Genomic DNA, 22,868 nt, shown 5'->3' with positions numbered 1-22,868 from the left:
CTATCTATCTACCTATCTATATATCTGTCTACCTATCTATCTAACTATCTATCTATCTATCTATAAATCTATCTATCTACCTACCTATCTATCCATCTATCCATCTACCTATCTATCTATATATATATATATATATATATATATATATATATATATATATATATAATCAAGATGTCTCACCGTGTCTTATATATAGGAGTAGAAATCTGTTTTTGCTTTGTGTTAGCTTCTTCTCGGCCAAATGGATGGATGTATATGCGTGCTATTTTGGCGCGATCTCGATCACATGGGATATCGTTTCAAAACAAAAAATATAGTTATTCGGTACCACAACAGCAAAAAATGCAATCTGTGTCATGAACTTTGAAACATTATAATCATTAAGTGATTCGTAAATGTATTTTGAAACTACACATGAACAAAGTTTCTTTTGGTTATCTTCATTAACAGTATTAGCGTTTAAGGGGATTGTTAAATTGATCCGTCCATAATTTCTCTCAAGCCAATGGTTTCATCATAGGTTTAGACTATATTCAATGCGTGGTTTGCAAATCTACAAGTCGTCTTTGAATCAACCTTATCTAAAATCTAATTATCCACGCCAAAACACTGCCGTACTCTGAAAAAAAAAAAAAAAAAACATTAAAAATAATTTGGCCAGAAAACTGGTGCATCGAATATCAATTAATTACATTGACTTCCATCTTTTCAACATTTACATAGCTCAGAACTTCAAACTTTGCCAAAGTCCCAGGTTTGAGAGTTTGTGACAAGGTGGGGGGGTCATTTTAACCGTTTGATATTTAAAGCGCCAGTATCCTGGCCAAAGTTTTTAAAATGTGTGTTTTTTTCCCTAAGAGTATCAGCACAATATATTTTCTATAATATACAAGCCACCCTAGCCTCGTGAATGTAGTATGCAAGTGACTAAAAAATAAGCCATAAAAATAACTTCAATTCATTGAATCGGTAATAGGATATGCCGAATATTTCAGGGTAAAAAAACAGGACATTTATTTATTGTAATTATCTGTGTTAAAGGTAAACAGGTCTCTCTCTCTCTCTCTCTCTCTCTCTCTCACTCTCTCTCTCTCATCTCTCTCTCTCTCTCTTTCTCTCTCTCTCTCTCTCTCTCTCTTTCTCTCTCTTTCTCTCTCTTTCTGTGTTTGTGTGTGTGTGTTTATATGTATATATATACATGAATGTTGGTGGGTACATGTAGGTACTAGAGTGCTCGATGTTGTTAGAGCATATAAAATAAGTAGGGACACTCACATTTTGTCGATACGATCGATTCAATTGGTTTCCATATCCTCGGTCGACATTGGATCGGTAGTGTACTTTGGAAACCAATTGAATCGATCGTATCGACAAAAACGTGAGTGTCCCTACTTATATCATATATATACTTGTCTCTACAACTAGATATTACTATATTACTTTATCTCTTTTTGTTTTGTTTTAAGACCTTTTTTTTTTTTTGTTTCTACTAGTGAAGAGAGTGTTCTTTTGGTTTAATAGAAGTTTTAGATCTTTTGTTATCCAAGGCTTGTTTGTCACAGTAAAGGTTGTTCACAATTATCTTATTAAATTTTATTTTATTAAGAACTGAATTCATCTCACTCCAGTTATATTTCGGTAGGCTTAGATAAACTTTACCTTCTAATATTAGATCGTCTTTCCTTTTATAGCCTTCCCTCGAATTAATTTCTAATTAGTGAATACTTTTCGTTCTACATTCTGTCACGTAGCCACTTATTATTAAAGCTGATAGGTCTAACATTTGACACTCACTTTCTCTCCACAATCTATGCCGGACGGCCAGTCGCTCTATTCCTATATATATACTGGAAGATTTTTATCTTTTGGGACTTTGTAGATATTATATCTACACCATTAAGACGCCGGAGCTTTTAACTTTGATTGTATAATCTTCAAGGATCAAACCCAAGCCCGCTGTCAAAGGACTACACAATAACTTCTTACCAATTGCCTGGAAGTGGAATTTTACGAGTCCGATCCTGTTATCAGAGGAATAGATCATCCAAGCCCATCAACTGCCTGAAAACGTAAACTTACGAACCTGACATATTATAAGTTACGTAAAATATTCATATCTCTATTTGTAACTGCCACGATCACTGTTTATCTCTTTTAATTAAATTTCATCATTATTTTTATTTCATTGTAAACAAATCGTTAATTGTTTTTTATTTATAGTAACTAGTAAATTCTGGGGCCTCATTCTACATATATCTTTATGCATAGTCGAGTAGCTCTTTACTCACTTGAGACCATGACATTTTGGAGGGGACACATATAAAGAATTGAATTTATTTAGTTACTTATATCTATTTCATCTAACTTTAAAGTTTAAATTGTAAAGCTCTTAATTGCCCCACTTGATCATATTTTAATTGAACTCCCTATTTACAGGATTAATTTTTTTTTCTTTTTCATTTCTTCATTTAAATGGAATAGCAATTTATCCATTCATTCTTTCATTCAAATTGAATAGCATTTTATTGATTCATTCCTTCATCCATTTATTCATTTATAAATCATTCATTCATTCATTGTTCATTCATTTATTTATTCATTCATTCATTCATCCATTCATTCGTTTATTCACTCATTTATCCAATCATTCATACATTTATTCCTCCCTTCATTCTTTCATTCATACATTATCCATTCATTCATTCATTTATTCACTCAGTTTTTCATTCATTCATTCATTCCTTGTCCACTTTGTTATTATATCACTCATTTCATTTTGTTGTTTGCCTCATTCATGAATTGTTTTCAATATGTTTACATTCCATAACGATTCATTCACCTATCATCCAATCACTCAGTGTTGTGAACACATTTTGTAACTATTGTAAATCTTACGATATTTTATTGTTTTGTATTTCAGACATCACTGTTAAACACTCTTCAATGCCTAATTACAATTGTTGAACAACCATTGAACAAGAGAGAGGTCCCAGCCACGAACTGAGTTGGTAAATATATCCTTCATTATTCTCTTTTACATGAGTTGGGCATCACATAGTAACTATAGACATCGTGATTTGTTTTGCATAGTGATTTGTTTTAAATGCATTTTTGGCATATTACTGTTACCGAAAACCACTTATATATTATGTTCTGAAAAGTGAGTCTTTAAAAACTAAATAATAATAAAAGGAGTCTACTAGCCGTCGTGTTATATTTAGTGATAGATAACTTGGGATTACTTTGGCATCCTATTATTGTTATCACACTCTAGTATATTAGCGTCATTGCGAATAATTGTACACAAACTAACGACGAGTCACACACATTGGTGATACATTTTTCGTAGTAACATAGTTTAGAGTACACGCGATTGACACATTGTTATTGACACAAGTCATAATAACTGCGCATTGTATTGACACATTGCTTTATAAGATATAACGATAAAAGGCATCAAATTCAACATACATAATAAGTTGAAATAAGAGAGAGAGATTTCTAAAAATAGAACAGTTCATTCCAGTAAGTGTAAATAAATAAAACAGTCAGTAACAGTATCCTGTCAATATAATATATATAAAATATCGTAACTAATTTATTGCAACATGGAAGCATATAAAAGATACTTAAGTCTCGCAAAGGACTTAGAAATACCCCAGGAAAGAATATTTTCATGGTGCGAAGAGAAAGTAAAAGAAGAAAAAGAACATGAAGAAAGAATTCGTAGAGAAGAAAATGAAGAAAGAATTCGTAAAGAAGAAAAAGAACACGAAGAAAGAATTCGTAGAGAAGAAAATGAAGAAAGAATTCGTAGAGAAGAAAATGAAGAAAGAATTCGTAGAGAAGAAAATGAAGAAAGAATACGTAGAGAAGAACGAGAAGAAAGAGTCCAAGAAAGGGAACTAAAAAGACAAATAGCTTTAGCAGAAGAAGAAACCAAAAGGACCCAAATGATGCTGGAAATTGAAAAAACAAAAACCGGTCATGAAAGAAAACATAATAATAGTGATGAATTTTTCGTGAAACTTCCACGCATGCCAACATACGATGAACGCTCAGACTGTTTAGAATCCTTCTTACACCGATTCGAAGTTCAGGCTAAAGGTTATCGTTGGCCAGAGAGAAAATGGGCCACAGCCTTGATTAACTGCTTATCTGGAGAACCGCTAAAAGTTTTCTATGCCTTAACAACTGAAGATGCAGATGACTATGGAAAAATTAAAGACGCTCTACTAAAAAGATTTAGATTAACGGAAGATGGTTACCAGGAAAGGTTTCACAATGCAAAACCGGAAAGTGGAGAAGACTTTAATACATTCGTGAACCGAATTACCCAATTTCTAAATCGGTGGCTTGAGTTGGCAAACGTAAAACAAGACGACTTTGCAGGCCTTTACTATCTCACGCTGAAGAATCGAATCTATCAAGCTTGCAACCCAGATTTAGTCGCATTCTTTAAAGAGAGAAAGCCAGAAAACTTGGACAAATTAAAAATCTACGCAGAAAACTTTAACAGCGCACATCCATTGACACCCCTTAGCAGAACATTGAAGGAACCATACTACGCTGCTGCTGCTCAGAGTCCAGGTACACCTAAAGTTCAGTACTCAAATAGAACGAGCCGATCAATCACTCGGAACACGCAAGTGAAACAGGATGATCATAGTAACAAACCATGGAACAAACAGTTCAATAGAGACCATAGCCGACCCTATCAAAACAAAACAAGAAATAGCACTGACAATAATACTGAGTATAAGAAAACCAACAAACTTATAATTAAATGTCAATATTGTGGAATGAAAGGCCACACAGCAGACAAATGTTACAAAATCGTGGGATATCCGAAAGAAACTGCAAATGCATCACTCCAAACCAGTGTAAATAATCAGACACGAGTAATGTCAGGAGAAAATATAAATGTGTATTGCGTGAAAGGTATGTCACTTTTAACACAAACTCACAAATCAGGATCGCTATTTTTTTGTGAAGGCAAAGCTAATGGAACTGATTGCAAAATATTGCGAGACACAGGATGCAGTACAGTAGGAATAAAAGCATCTTTGATCAATGACGAAGACAAAACTGGAAAAACGGTACAATGCATCACATTCAGTGGCACAGTCGAAACCTTTGAAACAGCTAACGTGTACATAGAAACCCCATACTATACAGGAATAGTGGAATGCTGTATACTTCCCAACCCCGTCGCTGATGTTATTGTTGGCAATATAAAAGGTCTTAAAGACAACCCAACAGATGTAAAAGAATGGTCATTAACCCAAGAAACGGCTTGTCTAGCAGAAACAAGAAAGATGACTAAGACAACAGAGAAGCCAATGACTATTTCTCTTGAACCACAACAATTTGACAGGAACACGTTCATTGAAGAACAGAAAAAGGACCCGACTTTAACTTCATATTTCAATATCGCAAACAAAGGGACGAAATCAAAAGTTGAATACATCATTGAAAAAGATATTCTGTTCAGGTTACATAGGAAAAGAAACAAAGTAGCTAAACTGGTCACGCCGAGTATTTACAGAAACAAAATCCTTGGAATAGCGCACGATTCAATAACTTCTGGACATCTTGGGAGCTCTTCCACATTGAAGAGAATATCCGAAAATTTCACATGGCCTGGAATTACTAAAGACGTCCGAGAATATGTGAAATCGTGTGACACATGCCAAAGAAGAGTCGCAAAAGGCAGAATACCGAGATTGCCATTAGAGACAACCCCAGTTATTGAAAAAGTTTTTCAAAAAGTTGCAATCGACATTATAGGCCCTTTAACAAAATCAGATAGAAACCATACACACATACTAACACTAGTCGATTACGCAACCAGGTGGCCAGAAGCGATAGCATTGAAATCAACTACATCGGATCACATAGCTGAAGCATTGATGACAATTTTTACTAGAATAGGCATACCAAATGAGATACTGTCGGACAATGGACCCCAATTTACATCACATATGATGCATGAAACCATGAAACTCATGGGAATCCAACACTCATTCACAACCCCCTACCACCCCCAAGCAAATGGTCTTTGTGAAAGATTTAATGGCACTCTAAAGAATATGTTAAGAAAAGTGTCAGCAGAAAAACCAGATGATTGGGACAGATACTTACCAGCAATCCTATTTGCATATAGAGAAATACCCCAAGAATCTACAGGCTACTCCCCATTTGAGTTGATGTATGGACGATCACCTCGCGGCCCGATCAATATAGTAGCCGACATTTGTAAAGGGAATGAGGAGGACAATAACGAAATTATGTTTGCTTACGAATATGTAAGAAACCTGAAAGACAGAATAGAGGACACGTGTAAGCTAGCACAGGAATCCGTCACTAAAAAAGCAGAGAAATACAAGGAATACTCCGATAGAAAAAGCAAGTCAAGAAAATTTGAGATTGGTGACAAAGTACTAATACTCTTACCCGATGACTCGAGTAAACTTTTAGCTACATGGAAAGGACCATTCAGAATAACAGCAGTAAAATCTAATGTTAATTACGAGATTAAAATTAACAACACAACAAAGACATTCCATGCAAATATGCTAAAAAAGTATTTTGATAGAGACACAGTGTCGCAACCTATGTTTACTAATATCGAAGCTTCAAATGCAGGATTAGTCATACCGTTGGTCATGGGACACAGACACCCGAGACAGAAAAACAAACAAAAATCGCACAATTGCAACCACCTAAGACAAAAAAAGAAGTACGCAAAGTACTTGGGCTCCTAAATTTTTACAGGAAATACATTTACAACTTCGCGCACATCGCGACACCGCTAACAAATCTGACAAAGAATGGGTCACCGAACAAAATTGTTTGGACAGAAGTGTGTCAGAATAGCTTTAACCAATTAAAGGCATTACTCTGTTCAGAACCAATTCTTAAATTACCCGACATATCAAAAGAATTTGTTGTAAGAACTGACGCGTCTGATAAGGGCATCGCAGGTGTACTATTACAGGAACATGAGGGAACTCTAATGCCTTGCTTATATGCAAGCAGAAAATTATTGGACAGAGAATCACGATACTCTGTAATAGAGCGTGAAGGACTGGCCATCGTCTTTGCTTTAAAGACATTCAGCAGATATCTACTGCTAAAAGAGTTTGTGGTCGAAACGGACCATAAACCACTCACGTACATAAGAAATAACAAAATGAATAATAGTAGAGTACTAAGGTGGAGTCTATTTTTGCAAAATTACACTTTCAGTATCTCTCACATACCAGGCTGTGAAAATATTCACGCCGACCTACTTTCTCGATTAGTATAAACACGTGAGAAGGGTATAACTTAACCTCCCATGCATACTGTTAGTTACCTCGCAAACTATGCCAAATCAGAACGCACAATTTCGATAATTTTATTTGTAAACATGATGACCCAACTTAATGTAACATTGAGTATTGTTTGGATATATATACCATACCCATTCATGATTTGGGAAATCTTCTCTTTATCTATCATTGTTATGAATTTTCACTCATTTATGATTAATAATTGAAATGTCAATATTTCATTTACATTTTCATTCATTTCATTTAGTAAATTACCTTCATATCATCGACTTAAATCATGCTTCATTGCCATCACTATTGTTTATCACAATGATTTGTAATCACATTGCCATCATGTTGTTCATCACAATGATTTGTAATCACAATCTTTCATTGTTATTGTCACCCATTCATATACCTACGTTAATATAAACATTTCGATGTCTAGTTAATAAATAATTTAATTGTAGCACAAATCATAACAATGGATTAATGCTAGAGTATCATGATAGTAAATTTACTTCCGTTTGTAAAATCTATCTTTCCCATAATGGTTAAAGAGTATATTTTAAACGTGGGTGGGGGGTGTCACAGTAAAGGTTGTTCACAATTATCTTATTAAATTTTATTTTATTAAGAACTGAATTCATCTCACTCCAGTTATATTTCGGTAGGCTTAGATAAACTTTACCTTCTAATATTAGATCGTCTTTCCTTTTATAGCCTTCCCTCGAATTAATTTCTAATTAGTGAATACTTTTCGTTCTACATTCTGTCACGTAGCCATTTATTATAAAAGCTGATAGGTCTAATATTCGACACTCACTTTCTCTCCACAATCTATGCCGGACGGCCAGTCGCTCTATTCCTATATATATACTGGAAGATTTTTATCTTTTGGGACTTTGTAGATATTATATCTACACCATTAAGACGCCGGAGCTTTTAACTTTGATTGCATAATCTTCAAGGATCAAACCCAAGCCCGCTGTCAAAGGACTACACAATAACTTCTTACCAATTGCCTGGAAGTGGAATTTTACGAGTCCAATCCTGTTATCAGAGGAATAGATCATCCAAGCCCATCAACTGCCTGGAAACGTAAACTTATGAACCTGACATATTATCATAAGTTACGTAAAATATTCATATCTCTATTTGTAACTGCCACGATCACTGTTTATCTCTTTTAATTAAATTTCAAATTTTTTTTATTTCATTGTAAACAAATCGTTAATTGTTTTTCATTTATAGTAACTAGTAAATTCTGGGGCCTCATTCTACATAGATCTTTATGCATAGTCGAGTAGCTCTTTACTCACTTGAGACCATGACAATATATATATATATATATATATATATATATATATATATATATATATATTTATAAACATTTGAAATATAATTAAGATAGTTTGACTTCTACAACGTTGTTATCGAGCGTTGCTCTCATCAGGAAGTGGAAGTGAAAGTAGAGAGCATTAACAAACGACTATCTAACAACTCTACAAACAACAACATATTCAGCGATGCAATCCCACCGTACACAAACGCACTACAAAAAAGTGGATATAACTACAAACTAGAATATGAGGAAGAGACCATTACCACCCCAACAAAAAAACGACAAAGAAAACGACACATAACATGGTTCAACCCACCCTACAGCAAGAATGTGACAACTTCTATCGGTAACAAATTTTTCAATCTACTACAAAAATGCTTCCCTCCCGGTCACGTTCTACACCCAATCATGAACAAAAACACCATCAAAATAGGATACACCTGCATGCCAAACATACAAAACATTATTTCATCCAACAATAACCGAAAACTATCACAGCCAGATCAGCCCAGCAACAACCTAGAGAAAATATGCAACTGTAGGACCCAGACAACATGCCCACTAAACGGCAATTGCCTGACTCAAAACGTAATTTATCAAGCCACAGTAACACGACCAGACACACCAAAACAAGAAACATACATTGGCCTCACCGAGTGTCCATTCAAAACCAGATACAACCTGCATACATCTTCCTTCAGAAACATACACAAACGACATTCTACTACACTAAGCGAACACATTTGGAACCTCAAAGAAAAAAAAACATGCAACACAGCATCACATGGAAAATCATCTCCAGAGCACAGTCGTACTCCCCCTCTTCTAAGATTTGCAACCTCTGCTTGGAAGAAAAATTCTTCATCATCACTAAACCGAACATAGCAACACTCAACAGAAGAAACGAACTAACTTCCTCATGCAGACATAGAAACAAACACCTTTTATGTAATTACGAACATCCATAAACACGAATCTATAAAAATACGAAAACACAATAATCTACTTTCACTTCCACTTCCTGATGAGAGCAACGCTCGATAACAACGTTGTAGAAGTCAAACTATCTTAATTATATTTCAAATGTTTATAAATAGCTCCTTTTATACTAAAGTTGAGCACTATTATTTCATGGTTTTTGTTTTATAATTTATATATATATATATATATATATATATATATATATGTATTGTATATATATGTGTGTGAGTGTGTTTGTGTGTGTGGATGAGTACCTGTTGGTGTTTAATACCTATGATTTATATATATATATATATATATATATATATATATATATATATATATATATATATAAAACTGGGTGAGGGGAGTGCACATAGGTTAATAACAAATGGTGCCACCCCAATAATCGTCAAAGAAAGTGTACTGTCCCTTTATATATATATATATATATATATATATATATATATATATATATATATATATATATAAACTCATCCCAACTCAGTGGGTTAGAACAACTACAATGCAATGTACCATTTTGATCACATGACGGGTGACACTATATATAGCTGAAAAGTATGGGCTAGTTTAAAATTATTTTCTCTTGATGGCAATCTTTCTTCTTACGTTATAATTCTTATACAATTTGTTATGATCTGGTATTGGATTAATAATTTTTATCATGCCATGCTCGAATGCCTACCCGATCAAAACACTTTCATAACAATAGGATTCAATAGGATTCAAAACCTGGGATCTCGTGAGCCCCCAGATTTTGAGAATTTTTGCCGAGAGGAAGGCCATTTAAATTGATCGATATTTGAAGGATGAGTTTTCTGGCCAGATTTTTAAATACGTTTCTTTAAACAACAACACGACAGTTAACTGGGCGTTGTAAACAAGTTTTATTTTGTGACCCACCGTCTCAAAGCGGTATTATGTCATTATGGTGAGATGGGTCCTGAACATCAAATGTACAGATACAAGTATGACGCGTGAGGATTGCTTCTATTCGTTATGATGGAGACTAAAGATAATTTTTTACTTTGCGACCAACTCGAAGTTCATAATTCTTATCTTTTGAATTCTAAAAAAAAAAATCACTTTCAGAGGTCCCATTCGTCCTGGCGTAATATTTTTTTTGAGATTGTGGGTCACATTTAAGACTTTCTCGAGCTTATCTAGTGACAAAATAAAATCAAAACGAGTATTTATGACCCAATAAACTATAAGCATGATTTACTCTTGTTAATACCCTTTCTCCAAAATCAACCATATAACAATGAATTTGTTAGAATTAAGAAGAAATGAAGGCAAGACCATTGAATTGAAATGAAATGACAATATAATTATCTTTCTATCTTCTCTCTCTCTCTCTCTCTCTCTCTCTCTCTCTCTCTCCACATATATATATATATATATATATATATATATATATATATATATATATATATATATATATATATAATATTTCAAGTATAATTATGATCACATTCTACAATATTGTTTCGAGCATTCGCTCTCATCAGGAAGTGCTGATGTGCCATGTTTATAATATATATATATATATATATATATATATATATATTATATATATATATGTATATATATATATATGTATATATGTATATATATATGTATATTTGTTATATTTGTATATATATATATATATATATATATATATATATATATATATTATAGTTATGTAATTACGTCGTCACATATTGTGCAGTTCATTAAGTACGATTGATGACTAATGGTTATGCATTTATGGATATGCAAGGCATACTTGATCACATGGTAGACATTAAATGAAAAGAGCGTAATGATAATATTTTTAAGTCAAGAAATGAGATATTTTGCATACCATTTGAGTTGGGTCTCAATTTAAAAAATAATGATAACTCTTTTTCGATAATGTTCCAATGTTCCAAAAATATGAAAAATTGCATTTTAGTGCGACGTGCACCAATTTGCAGGTCTGATAACCGAACATAATTATGGGCTTGATTTAAAATTGTTGAGTCCTTGCCATTTAGCGATGGTTTGAATGTATATTATTTCCATTACATCAATGAGCCCATAACAATTTGGGTTATCAGACCTGCAAATAAACACACATCAATTTAGTGACAATGCTATTAATGTGAGTTTATAACCAATTATGACTCGGGAGTTCCTCATTATTTCATTTTTTTAATTGCACGAGTGATGTTACATAACGTAGGGTTGTTAGCCCCTCAGCAGATGTGAATACGTATTTAATAAATAGAATTCTGGGTGGGGTTCCTAACCTCCCATAGTGGGCAGGGGGGTACATACTATGTCTTCTATCCCCTTATATCTGTTTTCCAACATGCTTTCTGTCTTTGTCTTGGAATGAGATTACTTGGTTTTGTCCTGGCCCTGGCCCGAGTCCTTGCTGGGAGGGAAACAGTCAAATGCATAGTTATAGTTTTGGGAGATGATATTATTTTCCTTGTAAATCACCTCTCTGTTATGTAGTATTATATTTGTTATTTTGAATGTATAATGTAAGCATTTGAGTGTATTCCTCTGTGTTGGATTTTGTGCTTGTGTCCGGATGAGACTTATAGGTGGTATCAAACTAAGTACTTTGAATCTACACCTGATCCCTATTTGTTCCCAGTTCCCCTGTGTCTTACTTTTTCTTGGGTGCTTTATTTGTAATTCTATAACTTTTTACTATCCCATTTTCTTCTTTTTTACTGGCGCTGATATAACCTAAATGTGTTGCAAGCGCCGTAAAACCCTTAAAAACAAACAATAAATAGAATTTATGTGCCTTCTCATTCTCAGAACCGACTGTCAACAAATCCTTCGATGTCAACTTCCAGATTCAAGCGAGAGGACCCGATAAAATCTACTTAACAACTATGGATCACCACCGCCAACTATTTACAGCATGGATAGCGTTACTACTTCTGTGCCTGGCGGTCATAAATCATGTCGGGGCATTTAATTTGACCATTCTCCACACCAATGACATCCACGCACGAATAGAGGAAATGAACAAGTACGTGGGTTGAATTCCGGGTCCTGCTAGCTCATTTGTGACCCAACGTCTCAAAACGGTATTAAGTCGGGCGGGATGATTAAAATGCTGAAAACTGAATTTGTAGCCAGAAATATCAGACGCGTTGATTTCATATGCTTTATTGAGGAGAATGAATATCGTATTTCAGAATGCTAAATACCACTAATTCATATTTTTGGCCAATTCGGCTTTAATATAACTTTTTAGCATGTAGGACGGGACATGACAACTGTTAGGCGATATTACACTTTTTCGGACACAGACAACGCTGTTAATGGCCAGGTACTCATTTTACACCTGAGTACGGCGAGAGAATGTGAGTGAAGAGCCTTCTCCAAGGACTCAACTATGCGCCGAGCCGAGGCTCGAACCCTGGACCTTCCGATCCGAAAGCGAGTGTCATACCACAAGACCACATAGCCGCACATGTGTCGTGTTTGACAGGGTTGGCGGTCATAGCTCTCCCTCCTCTCTTATTTATTTTTCCCCCGTTGCTCTGATGGTGTTGCTGTTTCTTTCCGTTCCCAGTCAGTCTGTCTGTCAGGAAATCCATCATTTTCACTCTCTCTGTCTTCCGGGGGCTCTCTTTCCTGCTAGCTTTCCGGTCACACTTTGTTTATTATGTTATAGGTAATTGAAACATTGCCATAACATTATGAGATGTCATAATTCCTGTCTGAAGAATGATATGAACGCTGTACGCTGCGCTGTGTGGCTTGGACAAGTCAGTCACCTCGACATATCTTAGTTCGCGGCACTGCATATTATTATTATTATTATTATTATTATTATTATTATTATTATTATTATTATTATTATTATTATTATTATTATTATTATTATTATCTTATTGAACATTAATATTAATACATTTTTAAAAATAAAACAATCTGACAGTTATTCCCATGTGTCGATATTTAATGTTTTGACAGCGATTCAAAGGGTTTTTGACACTAATGTCTTGTTCCTACGTGTTTGCAGGTACAACGGCCAATGCTCATCTTCCGACGCTACCGAGGGCAAATGCTATGGAGGTCTCGAAAGACTGAAATCAAAGGTATTTTACTGGTGGAAAATCATTGAAAACGATTTATTTAAATAACAAGTATAGATAGTTCGAAGATGACGTCACTCAGGTCTTTGTTATTGTTTTTTGCCATCCGCGTTTATGAGTAATGCTCACTGAATTGTATTAACCTGACTATAAACGTTCACGGATACACACAGTTTTGTGTGTTGGTCCGTTATATTCCCGGATGGCAATGTTATGAGCTTCTTAGCCAAGCGCATACTATCTATAGATAGAATGAAGTTGACGTCACTCAGGTCTTTGTTATTATTTATTGCCATCCACGTTTATGAGTTGTTCTCACCAAACTGTATTAACGAGACTATAGACATTCAAGGTTACACATAGTTTTGTGTGTTGTTCTGTTATACTTCCGGATGGCAATGGTGTGATCTTCTTAGCCAAGCGCACACTATCTATACTAACAATTCATTTATATAGAAAGTGGTTAAGTCATTGCACTGTGATCCAGAATGTCCCGGGTTCGATTTCCGCTTGAGGCCATTTCTGATTTTTCCCCTTGGACAAGATTATTAACCTCAGCATGTTCATTTTGGACAACATGTGTGATTCTTGTTGATATCAGACATTCTGTATGATGGGTTATTTATATTCCTTCATGGAATGCTTAGGCGAAGAGATCGAATTGGGCGTAATTTTTATTTTTTGAATATCTTCAAAAGTGCACATTGACACAAATAACAATAACAAAATTTCATCATTGCATTACAACGTTACAACAATGCAATAAAAAATAGTATTGATACAAAAGCAGTCAACAATTATTTAAATCAACATAGCATATTATTATGCTTGACAAAACATCTCAGTTTTCATGTGTTTGAGTGTCAATAAATCAGAATATCTTGATTTTCAAACCGATTTGTTCCGCAATAGGAGCGCATAGGCACTGAAAACTTTATCATTTATATTATTTATCTTTTTATCTATCTATATTTTGTTTGCTTTGGCTTATCATTGATTTTACCCGACGTGCACATATTATCAGGTCTAATAACCCAACACAATTATTACACACACGTACACACACACACACGCAATATATATATATATATATATATATATATATATATATATATATATTCTTTTTTTAATCCAATTAATTATGGGCTCATTGTTGTTTTGGGATTCTCAGAAAATGACGCAAAATATTGACCATTACAGAAATATTAAACTAGGACAATAATTTGGTTCGGATGTCAGACCTGCGTATATGTACACGTCAGTTTAAAGTCATGGAGAAGTTTTTGTAAGTAGTAACAAGCAAAAACATTAAACAATTGAAAGTTATCATTAATACCTTGAAAGAATGACTCCACTATAACAAAGAAAGTATTGGACTGGAACCCCCAGGGCAGAAGATCAAGGGGAAGGCCACGAGGAACATGGAGAAGAATTAAAGAAGCTGATAAACAGAGAAGTGGTAAGACCTGGAATGAGATTTTTTAAAAAGTTAGCTCAGGATAGAGAAGGATGGAAACTGTTTGTCTGTGGCCTATACCCTGACCCAGGGTGAAAAAGGCAATGATGATGATGATTAATACCTTAAAATAAATTCTGAATTTCATGGGCAACCAATGAAGATCCTCCAAGATTTAATCACAGCGGTGTTGAGAACAAAGATAATTATGAAGATGGTGATAATAGTAAGAATAGAAATAGTAGTAGTAGTAGTATTAGTAGTAGTAGTTGTAGTAGTAGCAGTAGTAGTAGTAGTAGTTGTAGTTGTTGTTGTTGTTGTTGTTGTTGTCGTAATAGTAGTGGTAGAAGTTGTAGTTGTAGTAGAATTAGTAGTAGTAGTAGTAGTAGTAGTAGTAGTAGTAGTAGTAGTAGTAGAAGTAGTAGTAGCAGGAGCACTAGTAGTAGTAATAGTAGTAGTAGTAGTAGTAGTAGTAGAATAGTAGTAGTAGTAGTAGTAGTAGAATAGTAGTAGTAGTAGTAGTAGTAGTAGCAGTAGCAGTAGCACTAGTAGTAGTAGCAGTAGCACTAGTAGTAGTAATAGTAGTAGTAGTAGTAGTAGTAGTAGTAGATGATGGTGATAATGATGATGATGATCATGATGATGATGGTGATGAATGATGACGGTGATAGAAACCTACAAAATAAATACGAAAAGAAACTTATCCCTGAGGTTCTAGGCTCTGCGCCAAAAAAAGGACACCCATTAGCCATCCACTTAAACTGTTGGAAGGACACGATACGCCCATATTTTATATGCATGGCCTTTTGTGGAATGAAAATACGATCTTTTGACAGGGGGATTTAATGTTAGAGTGAAAATAGTATTATCCAGATCATTCGAAACATAAAAATATATCAAAAGAATAACAAAAGTATAGGCTATAAGTTATGTCAATGCTCCCTTACTCTGGAAAAAAAAAACAAGACGTATTTAAAATTTTGGCAGAAAAACTCGTCCTTCAAATATCGATCGATTAAAATGACCCTCATCTTGGAAAAAAAAAACTCTCGAACTTTGAGAGGGTTTTTTTTGTTTTTGTTTTTGTTTTTGTTGTTTGCCCAGATTATGAGGGTCATTTTAATCGATCGATATTTGAAGGACAAGTTTTCTGGCCAAAATTTTAAATACGTGTTGTTGTTTTTCCAGAGTTCAGCAGAACGGGTTTTAGAGGCCAATTCCCATGAAGTCTGCGTAGATCAAAATGATATTTGAAGTACCTATATGATTTAACGGTTTATTCGAAATCGGGTAATCTCAACCTTTATAGGAGCAACAACAAAAAAATGTGGATGGATAGATTATCTTAAATAATATTATGACAAATATCCGAAACTTTTAGCTTTATACAACAGTGAGTTTACAACGGTCATGGATTGAATACTAATGCATATTTTATAGGGAATGTTTCTGTTGGGGGGGGGGGGGGGGGGGGGTTGTTTGGGCGCCGGGGTTTTTTTTTTTTTTTTTTTTTTTTTTTTGGAGGGCTTTTATTTTTGGAGGGGGGGGGTGTTGTTTGTTTTGGTTTGTTTAAATCGGGTTTCATTGCTGTAATTTTTCCATTTGGTTGAATTTGTTTTGCTTTTTATTTTATTTTTTTTTTTGTTTTTTTTTGGTTTGGTTTGTTGTTTTTTTCTCTCAATTTTTCAATGTCTTTTCTTTTCTGTTTTCAATTGTCAGGGACAAAAGTAGTGAATAACTTTATTTTCCCAGAATAAAGAAGTATCAAAGAGTGTCCGTGTCTATTTATTTTACAACAAGATATGAAGTGAGTAGAAAAGTGCCAGAAGACAATAGAGAATAATTTTATTTTTTTTTTCCCCGCGGCGGTGGTGGGGTTTGAACCTGCGACCTTATTGGTACGACAACTCCGCCTGGCAGGTGAGAGCGTGGCTCTACCGTGTGAGCTATCCACGAACACTAAAATACTCGTTTCAAACCCAAAGTCATTTCTAGATCCCTCTCTCACCCACTTCTTGAGATCGCCGATTCGTTCACCACCATCGCGAAGTAATTTTGACCAGCAGTTAAGCTTAATAGCCAATATTCTCATCACAAACATATAACATAGAAACGATTGAGACATTGAGTATGCTCCGGTGTATGGGGTGAATTTTTAATTCAGAAAAGTGAGTGGAGCAGGCACTTATGTTGGTAACAACAAGATATGAAGTGAGTAGAAAAGTGCCAGAAGACAATAGAGAATAATTTTTTTTTTTTTCCCCGCGGCGGTGGTGGGGTTTGAACCTGCGACCTTATTGGTACGACAACAAATTATTATGTCCCGTCCTACATGTTAAATGTTGCTGTTGACCAGGGACCCTTGTAAAGCGCTTTGAGCACATGTAGTGGATATTGCGCTATATAAAGCTAAAAAAAATTTTCGTCAATTTTTATTCTTACCAGTAAACAAGTATGAGATTGTAACGCGCGGCGCTCAAATGATAACGCTCTCTTAACTTTATAAAAATTCACATTTTTCAATTTAAGAGGAAAGAATTCAAAGATATAATTTTGTAATTATTGTCTTATTAGCTTTTGTCTTTTAAAATTTTAACTAGACCGGTCTATGTGTTTTTTACATAACCCCTCCCCCCCCCCCCCCCCCAAAAAAAAAAAAAAAAAAAAAGTAAGCAAAACTAATGGTTAAAAATGCCAAATTTTAGCAATATTTGAATTAACCCAGAATATTATTTAACCGGATTCGCTCTAACCGATTTCGCTTATGGCTCCCTTTAAAATATTGTTGTTCTATTATGCTTATATTTAACTCGATGAATTTTATTTGTACAAAGCTTTGGCATTGAATTGACAAGCCATAGATATGCCATCCATATGATATTTTATTTATGTATTTATTGCATGATAGGCAGCTTTCCGCGTGAATAGAATAAACAAAATTGACGTCACTCGCTTTTTTGTTATCGCTTTAATTAAGCTCCCCATTTGGGTGATTAGTAAACACTAAAGTCCCTCTAACAGACTGGAGCCGTCAAAGGTTGCACATGGTTTTCTGTGTTGGTATGATTGATATGGCGGGAAGAATATGCATTTTAACTTAACGTATAGCATGAATAACACGCAAAGATGAAAGAAAAAATATTGTTTTATTAAAAACATTCTGAAGTTATTCCTATTGGGTCAATGACGGGAATCAAAGTTTACACACACATATTATATAAACAAACAACACATAAGCGCGCATAAACACGTGCGAATCAATTTTAACAACCCACAATGTCGCAAGTTAGTGTCAGCAAAGTACACTTTTTAGTCTCATGATTGTACATTTGGTCATTTAATATTTATGTTTGTTTCGTTGCTCAGTTATTGATGGTATGTGTTTAGCTAAAGTACTCACTATTTCTGCCCGCCAGATCAATCAGATCAACGCATAAACTATGTGTAAGATAAAGATCTGAACAAGTGTGTGTGTGAAAGATGCCAGACAAAGCAAGAAGGGTATATACAGGAAAAAAAACCATTCCAAAAAGTCAGTCTACCTCGACTGGGGATCGAACCTCATCCTTCTGATTACCGGTCAGATGTCCTACCATTACGTGTAATTGTAGCACCGGTGTAATGGTAACACGTCTGACCTGTAATCAAGATCTGAGGTTCGATCCCCAGTCGAGGTAGACGGATTTTTTGGGATGGTTTTATTTCCTGTATATTTCTTCCTTGCTTTGTCTGGCACCTTTCATACACACCTGTTCAGATCTTTATCTTACAGCGGTGCCAGCTCCCTAGTTTCTTAATTTGAAATTTTCAAAAACTATGTGTAACCTGAACCGTTCATTGTATGATTGAGAGAATTAAGTGAGAACTACTTATTCAACTGGCAGTGCAAAACCAAGAACTAAGAACCAAATAACGTGATGGTCATAATATGTTGGATCAAAATTAGCGAAACTATTTTATGGTTGTCAAAGAAATTCGTAAAATCGGGCTCAACCACGAATCGTATCTCAACACACGGACAAATGAATTTCCTGGAAATATTGTGTCCGATGTTCGGGGTTTTGCGTCGCTAACGACACCTTCAGGTTATTTCACCGACATCGACTGACTCTCTAAAAGTTTATATGAATCGAAATAAAAGATACATAATAATATAATAAAAGACCCCAAGAAAAGGGAAGAAATGGGAGTTATTTAATACCGAGAACAATATATTCGTATGTCTCACCTTATAGTATCACCTAAAAGTTTCATGTAGGCACAAGCATATGTTTTCGCCGAAATGGACACTCAAACACTGGCAAAATTTATGTTAACAAATAAAAAATGTAATACCACGGATTTATGAGAGTCGGGCATTTTACAGTTTTCCATACCATGTATAATTAAGGACTTCCAGCTGGGGTTAAGGCAAAAAACACGTATCTCAATCCAGAAAAATAATATTTTTAAAAGCAACGTGGAATGGGAAAACGGTTGTAGAATGGAAAGAAGACACTTGAAGGGTGCCATCATCCCAGACTTACCATAGAAAGTAAGACCACACTCTTAAACACCAGTAATTATGAAATTATACCCCAAAAAAATGGGTGGAGAGTGGGAGGAGCTCATTTCATCTTTCTTCATCTGGTTTTCGCACGACTGGATCATGTGGATTATCCAACACCACTTCTGTCGTATAACCAGTTAACCTTCGTACTCTGGAAATATACGTATTTAAATATTTGGCCAAAAACAAAACTTATCCATCAAATATCGATCGATTTAAATAACCTTCATCTCGGGGAAAAAAAACAACGTTCAAACCTGGTACATCGCGAGGTCTTCCTAAGTCTCAAGTTTGAGAGATTTAGCCAAGATGAGAGTAATTTAAATCTATCGATATTTGAAGGGCGAGTTTTCTGGCCAATTTTTTTTAATACGTGTCTTTTCGGAGTACGACACATAACTGGTTAAGTAGTATACTATGATCCTACTATGTTATTCCTTTGACAGGTAGGATGGAATCTTCACCGGATTCCGGGTCTTATTGTTGTTACATTTTTAACAGTAGGATGATAAGAAAAGTCAGGATAATATATTATTAAAATCGTATGGAGCAAGAAAAGGGACTTAGATGTCCACCATAGATATTATATCATCATTAGATCATTGAAAACATGTTTAACCGCAGAAATATAATATCCTCTTTTAAGCCTTTTTTGTTTGTTTGTAATACTTAATAGCAAACTAGCAAAATTGCTGTAAGCATTTATATCTCGCAAATCCACTAAACATGCTCTAAGCGTTTTACAAGCGGGTCCAAGCCAACAGCAGCACTAAACAAGTAGGACGAGACATTACTCTAGTTAGGCGATATTACGATTTTTTTCGGACAGGTAACAACGTTGTTTATGACCAGGTTACTCATTTTACGCCTGCTTATGGCGAGAAAAAGCGAGTAAATAGCCTCTTCCAAGGATTTAATTATGCGCCGATAAGAACGAGACTCCAACCCTGGATCTTCTAGTCCGAAGGTCAGTGCCATAGCCCTGGACCACATAGCCACACACACACACACACACACACACACACATATATATATATATATATATATATATATAGTGTCGCTCCTTGGAAGAGGCTATTTACTCACATTATCTCACCATAGTCAGGTGTAAAATGAGTACCTGGCCAAAAACAACGTTGTTTCCTGTCCGAAAAAAAAAAAATGGGAATATCGCCTAACTAGAGTAATGTCTCGTCCTACTTGTTTAGTGCTGCTGTTGGCTAGGGCCCCCTTGCAAAATGCTTTGAGAATGTTTAGTGGATTTTCCAAGATATAAATGCTCGAGTTCGTTTGGTAGTGCTATATATATATATATATATATATATATATATATATATATATATATATATATATATATATATATTCCATGTATCTAATAATAATAGATTAACGTTCATTCTTCCCAAGTCAAATCAAGAGCAGGATTGAAATGATTAAGTAATTCATATCTTTCAATTGTAATTCTGGTAACGGCAGACATCAAGATAGAAAATCATTTAAGTAAAAAACATTTTATGTATTAAACAATAAATTATAATATTTCCAGATTGATGAACTGCGCGCCGCATTTCCAAATTCTGTTTTACTGGACGCAGGGGACCAGTATCAAGGGACGCTATTTTTCTACGTCTATAGAGGGAAGATAATGTCTCATTTCATGAATGTGTTAGGATATGATGCTATGGTAAGTGTATACTCCTACTCTTTCGTACACTTTGGACAGACATTTTTTTCCAACATAGATTTGTTTAGATGGCCCCTAACTTGTAAAAAAATTTAAACAGTCTCAAATTCGAAACCTTCGTTGATAATAATGATATAATAATAATGATGATAATAATAATAATAATAAAAGAAGAAGAAGAAGAAGAATAAGTTATCTAACAATTTCATGTTAATCTTTTTTCCTGGCTATTCTCGACAAATAATGTTATTTTTTTGTCTGGGAGTTTCCTTTCGTTCAGTTGGAATAAACTTACTTAATATTTTAACATCTATTCAGGGTTTGGGGAATCACGAGTTTGACTTAGGACCTTCGGGTCTGAAGCCTTTTGTAGACAATGCTACATTTCACATCTTGTCAACTAACGCAAATTTCGCAATGACACCAGACCTTGATACCGTCCAGAAATCAGTCATTGTAAAAGTAGGCGGAAATGAAATAGGAATCATCGGCTACACAACGACTGATACGGCAACGATATCCAACCCAGGTAGGTGAAAAGAGACCCTTCAACCAGTGAACTGCCTTTGGAAAGACACGTATTCAAAAAGTTTGGCAGAAAACTCCACCTTCTAATATCGATCGATTTAAATGACCCCCCCCCCCCTCCACACACACACACACACACACACACACACACACACACTTTGGCAAAACTCTCAGAGAGAGGTTTGAGGGTGTTTGCCAAGATGAGGGTCATTTAAATCGATCGATATTTAAAAGACATGTTTTCTGACCAAATTTTTAATTATGTGTCTTCCCAGAGTCCGGCAGTTAACTGGTTAACACAGGGATTTTTTATCAAATAATAATTTAAATAAATAATTTAAAATAAATATATAATCATTTCAAAAGGGCAGTCACATTTAAATTTTCACCAAAAATATTTGCGAATTTAAATACAGAATTTGAATATAATATGAATATTTTTATCTTAATTAATCTTTTGCAAATTTAGATAACTTTATCTATAGTCCGTTCCAAGACCCGGGCGCACGCATTGACCAGAGCGTAGCTTGCTGTTGTGATTTCGACATTCATAAAAATTGATATTGATTAAACATGCAAATTTGTCACAATGGTTACCAGTATTTCTCCATAGAGACGAAGCGGAGAATTCTTTTTCATGGCATTCGGCGAATAGTAATAAAGGCACACAACCAGAAACTCTGGGAGAGGTCAAATTTATAATTAATTATAATGTCATCTTAACTATAAATCTCTTGTATTTAAAATTTAAAAACTACGGTTCCTTTGAAATGTTACACAGTACAAAAACTTACATGGAATGTATTTGGTGTTAAAGAAGTCTAGATATATTGAAATTTCACATAATTATTACATTCAAACCACCCCCTCCCCCTCCCCTAATTCAAGACTGGCAAACATGTACCGTAAGCGACG

The 22,868-nt window shown here is 34.7% G+C and overlaps 1 protein-coding gene across 2 annotated transcripts in view; it reads left to right on the top strand.

Annotated features, from left to right (window-relative positions):
* Positions 1 to 22,868, top strand: part of LOC144967316 (snake venom 5'-nucleotidase-like) — a 37,628-nt gene that overhangs the window by 3,450 nt on the left and 11,310 nt on the right. For both annotated transcript variants that reach the window (XM_078904397.1, XM_078904395.1), the window contains exons 2-5: positions 12,445 to 12,661; positions 13,664 to 13,739; positions 21,288 to 21,425; positions 21,744 to 21,954. In XM_078904397.1, coding sequence (XP_078760523.1) covers positions 12,522 to 12,661; positions 13,664 to 13,739; positions 21,288 to 21,425; positions 21,744 to 21,954 — 565 coding nt within the window. In that variant the 5' untranslated portion in view covers positions 12,445 to 12,521. The remainder of the gene's footprint in view (positions 1 to 12,444; positions 12,662 to 13,663; positions 13,740 to 21,287; positions 21,426 to 21,743; positions 21,955 to 22,868) is intronic.

This window comes from Berghia stephanieae, chromosome 3 (genome assembly GCF_034508935.2).
Source record: "Berghia stephanieae isolate SIO BIC M18660-M18661 chromosome 3, UCSD_Bste_1.3, whole genome shotgun sequence".
In the NCBI taxonomy this organism is placed as follows: domain Eukaryota; kingdom Metazoa; phylum Mollusca; class Gastropoda; order Nudibranchia; family Aeolidiidae; genus Berghia; species Berghia stephanieae.
Note: the sequence above shows the minus strand (reverse complement) of the source record. Positions and strands in the feature narration are given on the sequence as shown.